The sequence below is a fragment of the Herpailurus yagouaroundi genome, unplaced genomic scaffold, assembly GCF_014898765.1.
Source record: "Herpailurus yagouaroundi ecotype Mexico unplaced genomic scaffold, PumYag 140, whole genome shotgun sequence".
NCBI lineage: Eukaryota > Metazoa > Chordata > Mammalia > Carnivora > Felidae > Herpailurus > Herpailurus yagouaroundi.
This window is the reverse complement of record NW_024412395.1, coordinates 69394891-69412989: the sequence shown is the minus strand read 5'-3', so window position 1 is coordinate 69412989 and position 18099 is coordinate 69394891. Positions and strand designations below refer to the sequence as shown.

The window sequence follows — 18099 nt, the reverse complement described above, 5'->3', positions numbered from 1 at the left end:
ACAATACTTTTAATACTTTAACAGTTCAGAGCTGTTTCATCCATATCACTATGAAATACAAATCCACTAAGAAGAATTCAAGATATGTTTGCAGTTTTTTTTTATTCCCCTAGACTGAAGCTATATAGTGAAGTGCTATGTCAAAATTCACTTGTATTCATTTTTTTCTTCTTTTAAAATCTTTATGTCATCAATTTGAAATACAGTTGATTCTGTTTGGTTTCAATTTTAGTTTCCCCCTGGTAGCCTTATAGATCCTGCGTGTGTGTGTGTGTGTGTGTGTGTGTGTGTGTGTGTTTTAATATGTAAGACATATGTTTTAAAAAGTCAAAAAATGTACAGAAGTCATTTTTGTATCCAAACAGGCAGACTCAATCCAGCATTTGTTCTTTCATAGACTATTTGGGTTAGTTTTCTCTCTCTAGTAAGCCCTTATTGTTCATATCAATTTATATATATCACTTATATCAAATATACTAACTTTTTGCTATGAATATTTTCATCATTCAGTCATTTGTTTTTTCAGCAAATACTTTATTGAGGAGCTACTATATGCCAGGCACTGTCCTAGGCACTGGGAAACAGTGATGAACCAACAAGACAAAAGTTCTTGACCTTGTGGAACAAGCCAAAAGCCAGAAGTATGAAATAGCAATAGGTTCCATACTACTTTAGAGTAAAATAAGACAGGAAGGGAGTGATAGGAAGATAATTTCCCTTTGGAGTTGAAAGGTTAGAAGGACTTATAGACTATGATAGAAAGTTGAACTTTATCCTAGGTGACAAAGAGCTAGGGAATGACTTAAAGGAAAGTAAAGAGGGACAGGTGGCTCAGTCAGTCAGTTAAGTGTCAGACTCTTGGTTTCAGCTCAGCTCATGATCTTACAGTTTCATGAGTTCGAGCCCCATATCAGGCTCTGTGCTGATGATGTGGAGCCTGCTTAGGATTCTCTGTGTTCCTCTCTCTCTCTGCCCCTCCCCTACTCATGCTGTCTCTCAAAATAAATAAATAAACTTTAAAAAAAATAAAGGAGAGAAAAGATATGATCAATTTGCATTTTACATACATCACTCTAGTAACACTTGGAATGTTGTTAAGCCCAATAGGTTAATAAAATTAAGAGAATGTGGGGGGATCATTCTTTCTCTTACCCCTTACTGCTATGTCAGTTCAAAAAGTGGAAATTACTTCTTTCACATCCCACTCAGGCATGTTACTCATTTCCCCCATAAAAGGAATAGTGAGTTAACAATTTCTTAATTTGGAAAATGAGTCATTGCAAATGCATGCCTTGGATTCTTTTGGGCACTGTTTTTATTTGTTTGCTATTTTCTCAAAGCAAGCAATAAGGCTGAAGTTTTGATCTCTATTTGATTCATGTGTTTATTATCAATTCTTCTAAAGGAAGAAGGGCTGTCTTAGCTCCTCAATAATCCAAACTAGCTCTAAAACTCAGAGAGGTCAGGGATTTGGATACAGAACTAGAAAGAATAGATTCTAAACATAACAAAATTCTGAACAGTAAATAGAATTGCTTGAGAGAATATGCTGTGTGAAAAAAGAAAAGAGAAAAGAAAAGAAAAAGGAAAAGCAGCAAAACAAGAGCAGATGCCCAAGGAACTCCCAACTTTAACAGTTAGGTGCAAGAAGGTGCCTGGGTGGCTCAGTTAAGTGTCCGACTTTGGCTCAAGTCGTGATCTCATGAATTCGTGGGTTCAAGCCCCCCGTCTGGCTCTGTGCTGACAGCTTGGAGCCTGGAGCCTGCTTCAGATTCTCTGTCTCCCTCTCTCTCTGCCCCACCCCCCACCCCCGCTCGTGCTCTGTCTCCCTCAAAAATAATAAGTAAACATTTTTAAAATGTTAAAAAAAAAGAGGTGCAAGAAGCTTAATGGTAGAGGCAATCTTTATCTAAAACTCTTGCAAACAGAATTCCTAAATTTTCAGATTTTAGAAGATAATGAGTGCATATATTATGTATTACATAACATCCGGGAGAGTCTGGAGAAAACATTTCTGCAGTGAAATGTGTGAATAACCATTCTAAGAAGGATGAGGTGCTCTTTAAGTTTTGCTCAGATAGTTGGCAGTTGAAAAGTATTTTGTATACTTTCTGTTACATATTTCAATTGCCATAGTGGCCTCATGACACAGAACAGGAAAACTGTGTGCCACAGAAAAGATGAAATCTGACACATTGTAGGAATGAGAATATGCATGCAGGCACACACATATGTGGAAGAGTGTGAAATAAGCAGCTAAAGATGGGTGAAGCAAAGGCTTAAAACAAACCAAACTCAGCAAAGGTTGAGGAACTCCTGGAGGTAGGGGTCAAGACTAAGGAGATGTTAATGAATCCATAGTCTCAAGAAACTGCATGTGACTCTGCTTTGGGGCCATTTTACTTTAATGCATGAGATCTTAGAGTGGTTGAGAATGTTTAAGAGGATATTGGAATTAACAAAATTCCTTTGTGATCTCCTACAACTTGCCAAACCAGCTAACAGTCAGGAGAATTACTTGTTGAAGCACTAAAATTATAAATGAAGTACTTATAAGTTATAAACAAAGAGAAAAAAATAATTTCCTTTTTTTCCCAAAAATTATCTTCCTTGGAATGCAGAGATAATATAGATTATAGTGTAGGATGAATTACTTTCATTTAGATAAGGCAAGAGCACCAAAAGAAACAATTTCAACAATTTATTTCTATAGGTTTCTTTCATGACTGTATTTATTATTCATTCAAATTCTCTCTACAGTTTGTGCTTTGTTCTAGCATCTGGGGTTGGGAAGATGAAAAAGGATAGGGAAAAAGTAGTCCCTGTATTTAAATTTTAGGTGATAAAACACAAAGAATAAACTAAAGAGTAATTATAAACAAGTAGAAATTCTATGGCTAAAATATGCATAAAAGCTGGCTCTCTTTAATGCTATTCTTTTTTAAATTGAAGTATAAGTGACATACCATGTTATATTAGTTGCAGATGTACAACATAGTGCATAGTGATTGGACGAGTCTATACATAATCTCTAATGCTAGTCTTAAAAATGATAAAGTAGAGCATAGTTACTGATGGAGGGCAAGCTGATGACCTTAGGAATTTGTGATGAAGGGAAAGGACTTTCAAATGATTTCCCTATATGAGAGAGGTTCTTAGAAGATGATAATTCCTTAACTTTGAAGCTCTAAAGTAAAAGAAAGTCTTCTGCAACAACCCCTTTATCCATAACCTTGTATTACATATCAATGAACGTATTTTTTTTTTCTGTATTTACTCCTAGAGAACTAGACCAGAAAGATGATAAACTAAGCAGGAAGACAAACGGGCAAGCTTGGCAGACAGTCTCTCCTTTGCTGTCCTGTCCGCCACTCCTTTATGGTGTATTCAATAAACTTTTTTTAAAAGAGCTTTTTAAAGTTTATTTATTTTGAGAGAGAGAGAGAGAGAGAGAAAGTGGGGAAGTGGCAGAGAGAGAGAGAGAGACAGAATCCCAAGCAGGCTCGGCACTGTCCGCACAGAGCCCCATGTGGGGCTCAAACTCACACACTGCGATTATGACCTGAGCCAAGATCAAGAGTCAAATGCTTAACTAGCTAAGCCACCCAGGCTCCCCAATAAGCTCTATTTCCTTTAAAAAAAAAAAAAAGGACAAGCTTTTCCCCAATTTTTTATCCCCTCAAATTTGGGGAAAACCATGGATTTGAAGCTTACCCTGTTATGTGTATGCTCACTGGGATGAGATAATACTTATGGAACCTAAGAGATCATTTGCAGTACCTGCAAGAGTACCTGCAGTACATCATAGCCTGTGGTGTTCTTAGAACTGATATGTACTTCAGAGTCTGATAATTAGCTTAAAGATGTGATGACTTTGAATTTTGATACCAATATCTCACAGAAAACCTGAAGTTTTTGTTGTAACTTATAAAACGTTCCAATGATCAATATATGTATTATTCATACAAGGAGTCATCTACTCAAGTCCCTGGGCATATTAACTGCATGATTTTCATTATTTATGCCAGTATTTCCATTTATAGAGAAATCCAGTTAAACTTTTTTTTTATAAAAACTATACCTTTGAGAGTCAATTCCTTTTATAAATTTGGTGTTTGAATTTGAGTGTTTGAGATGTTTAGTTTATATTATATATGTCTAGATGCACTCTAAGATAACAGGACATGTCTTCATATAAGGCAAGTCCAACCTGTATTTGCTTCACTCAGTATATCCAGCCACTTAAAAATAATATAGAAATTGAGGCTCACCTGAATCTGAACTCAGAAATGTGATAAGATATTGGATGCCTTTATGGTCTCTCACTGCTCTTTGATTTTGTTCATTTCCCATACATAATACCCGTATACAGTTCATTACATTTACTAGCACATTTTCTGTGTTTAACTTCAAGAGACTTATCAGAGCTGGGATTCCATTCTAAAGATAAGGAAACAAAAAATTAATTACAATAGAATTATTTAAGATTTATGCAATCTTTATTTAAAAATGTAAGTCTATAATCTTTCTTGCTATAAATATCTGCTTACATAGGAGAGAATGGTTGCCCATAAACAAATGTCTCTACTGGCATGTCACATTAAATGACAGTTAACTCTGAGCATAAAGTAGTCTCCTCTACAGCAAAATAAGTTAAGGCTACAAGTTCACTGTAACATTTAATAAATGTCTAAAAAGTAAAGCAATTGAGTAAGATCAATTAAATACACTGCCAATTTGGAAATATTTGCCATTGTAAACATCGTACTGGTAATTGGTAATTATATTTGTGCAACACAAAATATTTTTAAATATAAATTCCTAATTTTAAATGGAATAAAGGTGGCATTTCTCTCTACTAACAGAAATAATGCAAGAATACTAAGGAAGATAAACAGAAATGTAACCTCATTTTCAGTAAAGTTAGGAGACATCTGTAATATTGAGCCACAATAAGTTTGTGTGAATTACCAGTAAGCATTAGAGAGATCTCCCATGGCCACTGTCCATAGGAAATGCTGGCAGACCACAGTTGTCTGTGGGGCAGACCTTGACCTTCTGCCCCTTGACCTTGAGGGGCAGAAAAAGAAATACACAATTCCCTGTCTGAAATAATAGGAATTGGTATATACAGGATGGAAGCAGGCTCTTTCCTGGGTCAATTTGGCATAATGTTTCAAAAATGAAGGAAGGCAAGGATTGACAAGGAATCATACTGACAAGATATGTTTGGAAGAAGTAGACTCTCGGTGAGGTAAAAAGGAAGAGATGGACTCCGCATTGTGGAGGAAATAGAATCTTACATTGTGAGGTACTATGCACCAGTCTCTGTTGGCTTAGGGAAAAGTAAAGCTGAAAGAACCCATGCATACAACTCTGTGGCATAAGTCATATGCTTGCTAGCCTAGAACTGGACCCTTTCCCACATATACTTCCTGCAAGTAGCAGGACGAGAAAGAACTTACTTAATTCAAAGATGAGTAATGATCAAAACAGAACTAGAACAGCATCTGTCCAAATATATTTAAGAAAAAAAAGTAGAAAAATTTACGACAAATGGTTAATGTTCATCAAAAAAATATTTCCACAAAAATAGATGAGATTTTAACTTAAAGTGGTACATTATTATCAATGAAAAAAATTAATGAAACAATCACTTCTATAAAACAAGAGTGCACAGGAGATACATCAGAGCTCAGGGAAGATATTTTTGAAATAGGGGAGAAGAAATGAGAGCTGGAAAAGCTCAGGAAAGATGTGGAGAAATATAAAAGCCAGATTGTAATCCACACAAAAATAAACAATGCTGAAAAACATAGCAAGGGACAAGGACAGGATTAAGGGAAAAAATGAAATAAAATGAAACAATGAGTGGAAAAGGACGAGAGAAAAAAAATGATAGCTATGTAAGGCAGGAAAAGGTAATATAATATGCAAATAATTAGTGTTCCCAAAGAGAGCTGGTCATTTAATTCAGGCAAATAAATGCAATGGTCAGTATTTGACTTTCACCTTACAATAGCTTTGACACTATTGATCATTCTTTCCTCTTTGAAACACTTTCTTCATTTGGCTGATACAGATTCTTCAGGTTTCCTCCTACCTTGTTGGCCATTCCTTCTTAGTCTCCTTTGAGGTCCCTCCATATCTTTCAACTTTCCCACAGATCCTGGTGAACTTAACTTTCAAAATATAATACAGAATGTAGGGGCGATTGGGTGGCTCAGTTGGCTGGGCGTCCGACTTTGGCTCAAGTCATGATTTCACAGCTCTTGGGTTCAAGCCCCATATTGGGATCTGTGCTGACAGCTCAGAGCCTGGAGCCTGCTTCAGATTCTGTGTCTCTCTCTCTCTCTCTCTGCCCGTCCCCTGCTCACACTCTGTCTCTCTCTCTCTCTCAAAAATAAATAAACATTAAAAAATATATAATACAGAACGTGATCACTTTTCACCATTTTCACTATTATTACCCTGGTTCAAGATACCTTTATCTGTCATCTGGATTACTATAATAGCTTTGAATTAGTCTTGACACATCCACTCTTGCCCACCTATTTCAATAGAGGGTAGATCTAAATCTCTTCATGGAACTTCCCAGAACAAAATCATTCAATGGCTTAACATACTCAGAGCAAAAGCAAGGTGTCTGACAGTTGCCCCCACAACCGTGATGTGGCCCACCATTACCCAACCCAGCTGAGCATCTCTTGTATCTCTCCCCTCAGCTACTTTTGGTTTCTTGTAGCTCCTTGAAAATACCAGGCACATTCCAACTTCCATTAACTTTGCACTTGTTTCCTCAGCCTAGAATACTCTTTCCAGCAGAAAAACATGACACACTTTCTCATCTACTTTAAGTCTGCACTCAAATGCAAATACTTATTGAAGTATTTTTCACCACGCTCCCCTCTCCCCTTTCTCTGCTTTATTGCCCCCCTTACCACTTATTTTCACCTAACATATATGTTTGTTTTATTTGCTTTGCTCATGGTCTTGCTACTCCCAAGTAGAATACAATTTCCATGAAACTGGGGTTTTATTTGTTTTGTTCACTGTTATAACCCCAACATCTAGAATAGAATCTGCCATCTAATAAACTTACAAAAAGTCCTCGTGTGAATGGACTAAAAGAATATTACAGAAAAAAAATACTTAAAGATATGAATTCAGGAAAGCATTCTAAAAATAAAAGAAGATGAATATACATGTTGAAAAGTTATACCAAGTCCCAGGAAATACAGGTAATGAATGTTGACATGTAAATCCTGCACTTTAAAGATAAAAAGAGAAGGAAAACACTGACCACACAATAGATTAAAGTTAAAAAGATAGTAATAACAAACTATGACAGAACTAAGGTTAAACATGTCATGTCAATGAGTATAAATGAGCTCAATACATACACTCAATACAAAGTGAGTGGCAAAGCATAACCTAAATATGCTGATTCAAGGGACACATTTATCCCAATTCTGGGTAATTATTAGATTAGCCGGAGATTATAAATTCTAAATAAGTAAAGACTAACTCTAGAGGTGAGTCTGGGGTGTCTATATTTCCAATATATTTCCCAAAGATAACAAACCAACCAACAGGAAATGACTCAGAAAAGTTAAAAAGGATGGGCAGAGCCAAATTAAACATAAGAGTGCAAAGGAAACATCACAAACATAATTCTGGACAATATAGAATTCAGGGAAAAAGTATTACACTCGACAAAAAAGGTACATTTTATGATGCTAAATTATTCAATCCATGGTGAAGAAGCATCTACTGAAGAAAACAATAAAAATAATCTTATAAATATCTCATAAAAGATCTTAAATCAAGCATAAGCAGACACAATATAGTGGGTTTCATTTGAGGAAATGCAGCATGGCAAAGATTGCTTGGTGTTCACAAAAAATAACTTTCTGGTACAGTTGGACTGCATTTTCCAGCCAGGACAGAAATAGCCAAAGTGGTAGCATTTCTTGTAATACCCTCTCATAAACAAAAGGAAGCAACCACACCCTAGAGCTAAGTAGGCCCTTGCCCAGCCTTCTGTGTTATCTTGGGTGATCCTTTCTGTTGAGAAACAGTCCTCCCTGGGCCTCTTGCATTCCTACCCATGTTGGAGTGTATCAAGACTGTGCCAGCTCTTTCACCTAGGCCAAGCCTCAGGATTTTTATGTAGCTAGTAACCTTGAAAGGTGTGGTGATAACATTTCTCTTTAGACAAACAACAGGTTTGCTTACTGGTTGCTACCAAAGTGATAGGTTTCTCAGGCTCGAGGTTGTTCAGGTACATCAAAAACCCAATGTGTGGATAGCATCCACTGGGGCCTACTGTGTTGCTTGGGAGAAAGGGAGAGGGGACCCAGATACCTCTGCTGAAGCTCATGTCTTTTGCTGTGCTTGCTCTGGTACTATCTTGCTCTTGTTTACTTTTAGCACTCATGGGATTGTGGCAGGTTTGTTCTTTGCCATCTTCTTTGAGATTGGATTTCTTCCCTGGGAATTTCACCACTGCATAATAAATGGGTATGTACCTTTCTAGTTTCTTTTTTTTTTTTTAATTTTTTTGATGTTTGTTTATTTTTGAGAGACAGAGGGACAGAGCACAGGCAGGGAAGGAGCAGAGAGAGAAGGAGACACAGAACAGAAGCAGGCTGCAGACTCTGAGCTGTCAGCACAGAGCCCGACACAGGGCTGGAACTCACAAACCATGAGATCATGAACTGAGCCAAAGTCAGATGCTTAACCGACTGAGACACCCAGGGAATGTCAGTCAAAACTATATTCTATGAAAAGAACTTACACATGTGGCAATAACATCCTTGTTTTCAAGTTGAGCAATGTCATATAAAATGACAGCACAGCGAGAATGTAGTTCAGGTTCATCAGAAACCAGTAGGTTGATCAGAGCTGGAATGCCTCCCGCCTCTACTATAGCATGCACTATGTTTGCATGTGTTGAGATATTACTCAATAACCCAACTGTTTTGCACTGTAATTTTATTTTGGAACATTTTAATAGATTAATTAAGGCAGGAATGGTACCTGCAATAAAGAAATCAAGAAAAAGCATGAATTATTTGTAACCATTTATAGTTAATTTATCATGATAAGATTTAAATAATGGCTGTGGTCATCGCCATATGAACAATTAGCAAATAATTCTATAACATGTTTATAAAATTATAATTTGAAACCATATGAATTCATCTGTCTGTCTTTTCCATAATTCAAGCAGCTCTCATGTTCACACGTCTGATTTTCACACAGCACACAAGCCTATTATTTCATGTTGGTAACGCTAAGCCACCTTGGAACCATGGATTTTCAGCTTCAAATGATAGATGAATAAATTCTTTGAGCCACCACATGATACAGTTCAGTTTTGGATATTCTTTAAATTTGTGTGGCAGCATTGTACAATTATTTGAGCATTTTATTATATTTTACCTATAGTTTTTACAAGCAACTGAAAAACAAAAAGTGCTGAATCTAGTAAAAAGCAACCTTAGCTTCATTAATTATAATTGGTTCAAGGATGGAAATCACTGGGCATGGTGAAAAAAGAAAATTGGCTTCAGTCAGATGTTTGTTATATCAGTTCACTATGAAAGAAGAGAGCACACTCTGGAGACACAAGAAATGTTGGAAAATATAACCGTATAACCAGGGCTTTATTTATTTATCTACCTGAAATGATACCTCCCTCATGACTTATTTATCTATAGTTTACCTTTTGGACACAGATTTTTGTACATGTTTTTAGGAATACTAAATGTTAGTTTTAGGGTACTACTTGTAATTTTTTAATTCATTTATTTATTCATTCAACAAATATTTATGGAGCATCTTATGTATGCCCAATATCCACATTAGAGTAGTGGATACCATATTAGACAATGAAGATAGAACGTTTCCATCATTTCACAAAGTTATATTGGAAAGTGCTATTCTCAAAACAACCAAATGAGGTAGGAATCATTTGATTAACAAGGAAATTAGGGTTATAGAGGGCGAGCAATTAACTTAAATTCTAAATGCAGAGCTAGTGACAAACCCAGGGTTGACACAAAAACTGCTATTTTTTAAAGTTTTATCTGAATTCCAGTTAGTTAATATACAGTGTAATGTTAGTTTCAGTTGTAAATATAGTGAATGATTTAACACTTCCATACAATACCTGGTGCTCAGCACACACACACACACACACACACACACACACCCCCATACACAAAACCCTGCTATTTTTTAAAATGTTTATTTATCTTTGAGAGACAGAGACAGAGACAGATTGCATTGGGGGAGGAACAGAGAGAGGGGGAGACACAGAATCTAAAGCAGGATTCAGGCTCTGAGCTGTCAGCACAGAGTCCGACGCGGGGCTCGAACTCACAAACCGCGGGATCATGACCTGAGCTGAAGTCGGACGCTTAACAGACTGAGCCATCCCAGCTGCCCCATTTTAATTTAAAAAATAAATTGTGTAAATACAGAATAAGGATAATTTCTAATTGAAAGTAAATATAAAATGTAGTACAGTAATTTAGTATCATTTTTAAATTTACAAAGTTTTAGAGAAGTAGAATTTATAGTTTTTTGATTGTGTGCAGTTTCCACATGAGAAATAAAATATAAGGTTGTCAGAGAAAGACAAATACCATATGATCTCACTTATATGTAGAATCTAAAAAATAAAACAAACAAAAAGTAGAATCAGACCTATAAATACAAGGCCAAACTGATGGTTCCCAGAGGGGAAGGGGGTGGAGACATGGGTAAAATGGGTAAAGGTGTGAGTGAGTGACACAGACTTCCGGTTATGGAATGAATATGTCACAGGAATAAAAGCCACAGCGTAGGGAATATAGTCAATGGTATTGTAATAGCATTGCACAATGACAGATGGTAGCTACACTTGTGGTAAGTATAGCATAATGTATAGAGTAGTTGAATCACTATGTTGTACACCTGAAACTAATGTAACACTGTGCGTCAACTATACTCGAATTAAAAATTTTACATATATCGTCAGGTAAAGGTAATAACCTTGGAAAAAAGAAAAATAGAAACTTAAAATCAACTAAAAAGTTTTCTCTACAATTAAAAACAGATTTTAAACCGATTGAATATAATTATAGCTACATAAAATAGTGTAAGCAAAAGACAGTAAATGGATTTTACGTCACCTGCATCCAAAATATATTTCCAGTATCCAGCATTTGCCAAGCAAATTACTTCCAAGGACATCACAGCCATCATCCTTCGTTTATAGCTTTCACACTGCAACATTTCTGGCAAGCATTCAACAGAAAAATGCATATTGTAATTTTAGAAGAGGGAATGTAATGATCTGCTTCTGTACAGGCCAAGTGAAGCTGTGAGTTGAGATAACGACTATTGCACCAAATGCATTCATTAAATTCCCTCTGTGCACGGCCTTCTGAGGGGTGCTGAACAGGTTGCAAATGCCCATAATCTCTGAGGTTTATAATCTATACAGTTAGTAGAAAAATCCTGAAATGTTTAATACTTGGTCTGAATGACTTGGATTGACTGGTCATATGGTTCAAATTTACTTGGGAAACAGTACACTTTTCTTTTGCCTGAAATCAGTTGTTCAATAAAATTTAAGCGTAAGCTTTCAAGAAAGGCAAAGTAAACTACGTTATTGTCAATAAAAATGTAATATCTATTAAAGCATATAGGCAGCTTTATACATTTCCTGAGTATGAAGAAGATAACTTCAAAAAATCCTAAATGCATTTATACTATAAATTCATGTGGAGGTAATGAAAATAAATATATATCCTTTTAAACAACATCTATCGTACAAGAAGAAACCACATAGAAGTATTCTTTTCTGGTCTCTCTTTACCCTCCGCTTTTCTGAGTTCATCTCTCCAGATATAACCATTTTGGATTTTCAATATACCTCCATATTTCTAAATGCTTATATACACTATGACCATTTGCTCTGTCAACTTTGGACATCATCGACTGACTTCATGTTATGGTAAATGAGAAGTAAGCTCTTCCACCACTGTGCTGCCACCCCTCTCCCTCCCCTTCCCCACATTTATAGTATTCAGTTAAATGAATATTCCATACTTATACTATAATGCCTATGCAGGTATTATTCACAGGTAAGCATTGCAGCATACTACAGTTTTGTCTCCTTTCTTACTTTTGTCTTTCTTGGGAACCTTATTTTATTCCATCTGCCTAGTTTTCTTTGTACCTGTCGGTAATTCCTCCCACATCCCTTTGGCCCGGGTACACAGTTTCCATTCGGGGACTTCATTTGCTGTCATCTTTGAAATCACCTTTGCTTTTCCCTTGGTGCAGACTCCCAGTTTCCTGTTTGTTGAGGAGAATTCCTGCCTTGGCATCTTTCGGTCTTTCTGGCCTAGCCTGGAGCTCTCAGTCAGAGTGCCTAGTGAGGATTTATGGTGTAAGTCTGAGAGGTCCTCAGATTTCCCACTGTCAGCTTGGGATGATTTGTCCAGTCTGCTAAATTCTAAGACTTGCCTGTTTCCAACATTTTATTGCTCGTTTCTCCTTTCCTGTTTTCTCTTGAATGCTTATTTCCTACTGTTGCTAATGTTATTAGTTAAGCTCCGTGTAATTTTAGTGGGGTTTTGAGGGATAGTAAAATCAGATTTGTGCATTCAATTGGCTTAGAGACCCTTATCCTTATAATATTTCAGGCTAGACCAAACAAAAATCTGGAGCAACATCTCAAGCAAAACTTTTCATAAAACATATATCAATATATGAGGGAAAATGTTGCTGAATCTATATTTTATTTATTTATTTATTTATTTATTTATTTATTTATTTATTTTATTTTATTTTACAGCGTGCACACACACGTATGCAAGCCAGGGTGGGGCAGAGAAAGAGGGAGAGAGAGAATCTTAAGCAGGCTCCACACTCAGCATGGAGCCTGATGTAGGGCCTGATCTCATCACCCTGAGATCAGGACCTGAGCCAAAATCAAGGATCTGACACTTAACCAACTGAGCCACCCAGGCGCCCCTGAATCTGTCTTTTAAATCAGGAAGGAATAAATTGGAGGGAGTTTTCTTCACTTTAATTAATTTTCTTCCTCTTTCCTTGTTTTTTGTTTGTTTTAATTTGCTTTTTTGACAGAAAGGAGGATAGATGGACTTTTGGAGGAAGTTGGAAAATAAAAATAAATATAATTGTGTAAAGTACAGTGTGAGTTATTATTCTTTGATTTTAATTTAGAAATAAAAGTACTTTTGAACACACAAAATATAGTTCAGTATTATTTGTATTTCTGCTTTTAACTAAACAGTTTTTGATTTTAACTGTTTAAAATATGATGCATGTATTATTTTATTTGCTCTATTTCAGAGTATCAACGATTAAGCTGAATAATAATGAGAACATTTATTTATAAAGAGATTATGTGTTGTGCACTCACCTACCAAAGTTTTCCAAACCGGAAGTTCAGGAATATTTAACTCTATTATATGCTTGAGAACCTCTGTATGAAAGGTTAGCACTGATAAATGAATTATATTGTTTCCTTTAATATCTGTTTTTCTCCAGTTAGCACCAAGAGAAAATAGGTATTGAATAGTGTCCAGTGCTCCTGAAGTGGCAGCAAGCAATAGTGGAGTACACTGATTCCTAAAAATCAAGGAACATATTATGATAATTAAGCACACGTATAGTGTCAAATTTACTTCTTGCGAAGCCATTCACATTGCTGTTGGAGGAAGGCTGATTTATATTGATTTATATCATCACCTTCTCTTCAGTACATGGTATTATTCTATATATTCCACATGTAAATAGATTTGCCTCCCTTGCCTTGGCTGTCCTTAGTATTTGCCCCTACTTTCCCTCCCAACTTAATTATCACACCTTATAATTTGTTTAGAAGTTGATAACGTTCAAAGTTCTTAGAATACACCACCTCATCTAATCCTTACAAGTCTATGAGCGAAGGAAACAGCAAGGCAAGTATCATCAGCCCATTGTACACATAGTGAAACTGAGCCCAGGGAGTGTTCCAAGCCACTTCTTTATTCTTCATGTCCAGTTCTCAAATCCCAGCTTCCTCATCGTGGCAGAAACTAACAGATTTTCTCAAAAATCCCACTATCTACTTCTTAGATACCGAAGATCTTTGGTTGGGCACATGACTGTCCAGCCAAATATTACATCCTAGCTTCCTTTATGGATACCTATTGGCCAATGACTAAGTTTGGCCAATGTAATGTTAGTAGAAGTGACCTGGGCAATTCCCTAAAGAGAAAAGGAATGTGCCATTACTTTGCTTTTCTGTTTCTCTTCATGGCTAAAATACAGGCATAACGATGAAAGCAAGAGTAGGCATTTTGTATCAGGATACGGAAGCCACATGTGAAGAAGCAACAGGAGGAAGGTTACATGTTTTCCTTGTTTAAACTACAATATTTTGGCATATGTTTGTCACAGTGGCTTTGATTGTATCTTAACAGATCTACTCACTAGCAGTGTGACCTTAAGCAAATTGGGTTATTGTCTTCATCTGTCGAGGAATGAGGATAACAACACTCAGCTCACAGTGTTAGTGTAAGGGATGAATAAGGTGCTTAGCACAGTCTCAATACATAGTTTCCCTCTCATTGTCTTTTCACTGTCACATGCCTACTTTTTATCCTTATACCCATGCCTCTCTCTTTGTGAAGCCCTCTTTCTCTTGCTGCCTGTCCTTGAACTTTCTTTCACCTTTGCCCAGTTAGCCCCAAAACTCTCTCTCTCCTCTATCTCATTTTCCCTGGGTCCTAGAGAAACTCTTGTCTTTTATGAGTAAACATCTCTTCACTTTCTCCCTTTTGTTCTTTAATAAGACTGTTCTATTGCTTTATTTATCCTATTCAGTGGCAGGAATAAAGATTACTTCTACTTTAACACTATCACTCTGATTTTCCTCATGAAAAGCATACTACCCAATAAATTGTATTTCTCTTTTCAGTTCCATATTGCCATTCCCCCTGCCCTGCAGGGTGCTCTTCCAGCATCTTAGCTCCTGAACTGCCTCACCAACATGCCCCTTGGATTGTGACTTTAACATCCATGCTAATTACCATCTGTGTTCTGATCTCTCAGTTCCTTGTCATACCTTCATTTGGGCTCCATATTCATACACACCTGCATGGTCGCACTCTTCATTAACTCCACACAGATCCCAACCTCGGTAATTGTCGTCTCTATGAATCCTTTCCTTTTTCCTTATGTTCACAGATAGCTTCTTATTTCCACCTCTGATATCCAATTGTTTGAGCTTTTACAACCCACTAATCATTATGCCCCTCCACTCAAAGACATTGTCACAATATGACTGAGCAGAGCTGATTCGGGTCTCTATATTCCATGGCTCTTTCCAGAGTCTCTTAGAGAAACTATTAGCCAGAGACCATTGTTTCCTGAAAGCTTTCTTTACATACATCTTTGCCCCAACCTAGAGGGAGGATTAATTTCTTCACTTAATCATAATGGCCAGGTTATCTGAAGACCCAGAAATATCTGAATGAAACTATGCCTAAACCATGTTCAGATTCAAAATGATAACTTTGTGTTTCAATTATAACCAAGAATGTACCCTTCAGGAGAAGTTACACCTCCATCTTAAAGTTTGGTCCTCTGCTAAATTATGAAAGAGAATTGTGAAATAGAAGCTAAATTGTGAAATTGTATTTGGGGTGTTTCTCTATTTCAAAGTTATTTTCTTCTTCTTAAAAAAAAAAACGTTTTTTAAGATTTTATTTTTAAGTAATCTCTACACCCAATGTGGAGCTTGAACTCACAACCCCGAGATCAAGAGTCACATGCTCCACCAAATGAGCCAGCCAGGTGCCCCCATAGTTATTTTCTTCTTTTTAATGTGTTTCTCTTCTGTATACCATTAGATGTTTCTCCTGTTATCTGAGGCCTATCCACACTGGTCTGGATAATCTTGTGCTGTTTCCTGGTTGAGTAGATTCCAATTTAAAGCAATTTTTCTCCTCCTTAGTCTCAGGCTTCTTCCAGAGCACTAAGTAATTAACCTGATAAACTGGTCTGTGGAACCAAACCACTAAGAAAAGTTTAGCAAAAACTTCCTAGGGTTTACTTCTTATTCTTTCAGATAGCATGGATAGGTCAATGGCAGTTCTCTTTATACATTGTAGAGGTAAGTGGTAGATGAAGAAGATAGGGACCAGAGGGTAAGCCTTACATAGCCTTTCACATGGATCATATCAACCATTCCTTTTACTGTCAGTGTTTGGGGCAAGCCATGAGAGCAGAGGTTTATGTTTTTACAAATGCTTAATAACTTACTCAGCTGTCGCTTCTGCTTCTATCAAACTAGGATCCTTCCTGCAGAGAGCAATGATGATGCCAATATTGTCATAGAAAGCAGCAAAGTGAATCGGCATCCAACCTCTTTTTTCAGAAAGTGTGTAATCAGCTTTGAAACAGAGGAGACAGATGGTTGTTTCCAGTGAGCAAGCCTGTGCAGCCAGGTGTAGAGGTGTTGGACCTAAAATGTATGGACAATTATTTAGGCGGTCAAGATCTAAAATGTCCATCTAAAAACATATCTTTTTGGGGCGCCTGGGTGGCGCAGTCGGTTAAGCGTCTGACTTCAGCCAGGTCACGATCTCGCGGTCCGTGAGTTCAAGCCCCGCGTCGGGCTCTGGGCTGGTGGCTCAGAGCCTGGAGCCTGTTTCTGATTCTGTGTCTCCCTCTCTCTTTGACCCTCCCCCGTTCATGCTCTGTCTCTCTCTGTCCCAAAAATAAATAAACGTTGAAAAAAATTTTTTTTAAAAATAAAAACATATCTTTTTGATATCCATCTGTGGAGCTTTTTAGTGCTTATCTGGAGCTTTTATATCATAAAAGATAAGCAAGATAAGCATTAAAAAGTATAATTTTAGGCAGTTCTAGATTTCTTTAATTCAGGATGTCTGACCATTAAAAATTAGTACTTCTTTATAAATGAAGAATAAATAACGTTGAAAATATTAAATATTTGAAAAATTCAGTCAATGTGTAAAATAGTTTTGTGATATCAAATAAGCTATTTCTTGTTTATTTTCCATTTTACTTAAATGTTTTGTAGTAAGAGGTAAAATCCTTTGAAATTCAAAGAAAAATATGCTCACAAAAGCCCTCCATGTCACTAAATCCAGTGGGTGTTTTTCAATTCTCATCTTACCTCTCAACAGTAAGGTTCTTCCTCTTTAAAATGTCCCCCCCCCCCCCTTGGCTTTTGTGATACCATAACATCCTATTTTTCTCCTACCTCTCTGGCTACTCCTTTCGAGTCTCCTTTGGGACGTTCTCATTATCCCAATGCCTACATGAGCCTTAGGGCTCTGTCCTGGCCTTTTTATCTTCGCAGTGACTTCATTTACCACCTATAAGTCGGTGACTCCCAGGATTATGTCTCTAGATTTGTTTCTTCTCCAAGCTCCACATCTTTATCTCTAACCTCTTACGAGGTGTCTCCACACACCACGTCAAACTTAACATGTTCTGAATTGAACTCCCCTCCAAACCTGGTCCTCTTTCACTGCTACCTAAATCAGTGAAGGATATCACTATCCAGCGAGTTCTACAAATCAGACACCTGAAAGACTCCTTAGTGTCTCCTTCTCATTTCATCTCCGTAACCAGTCCATTGCCAAGACTAAATATCTCTAGAACTTATCTTTATTGCCACCACCTCCCCACTCCAAGCCGCCCAACTGGTACCCCACCTTGTTCTTGCCCTTCACCAATCCATTATTTCAAATTATAAATCTGATCTTTTTACCTCCTTGCTTAAAACGCTTCAGAGGTTTCAAAACGTCATCGATCATGAATACAGGAAAAGGATCCACTGGTTCCAATTCACCTGAACCAACAGCTACCTCCCTAACCCCAAAACACCCATGACATACACAACTTGTTCTCTTCATCTGGGCCTTCTTCTTCTCTTCAAATGTGGGGTAATCAGCCACACGACCCAGCTTGCCCAGGAAAGTACTCATCTATGCCTGTTGCCTGAGAATAATGATTAACAGTGCCTCTTCCATTTTCAAGTCTCCCTTATTTGGA

General features: G+C 37.0%; 1 protein-coding gene across 2 annotated transcripts in view; it reads right to left on the bottom strand.

Annotated features, from left to right (window-relative positions):
- Window positions 1–18099, bottom strand: part of ANKAR (ankyrin and armadillo repeat containing) — a 72374-nt gene that overhangs the window by 25584 nt on the left and 28691 nt on the right. For both annotated transcript variants that reach the window (XM_040475627.1, XM_040475628.1), the window contains 5 exons: window positions 16336–16537; window positions 13448–13656; window positions 11184–11288; window positions 8801–9042; window positions 4272–4440 (listed from right to left, as the gene is read on the bottom strand). In XM_040475627.1, the coding sequence (XP_040331561.1) occupies window positions 4272–4440; window positions 8801–9042; window positions 11184–11288; window positions 13448–13656; window positions 16336–16537 (927 nt within the window). The remainder of the gene's footprint in view (window positions 1–4271; window positions 4441–8800; window positions 9043–11183; window positions 11289–13447; window positions 13657–16335; window positions 16538–18099) is intronic.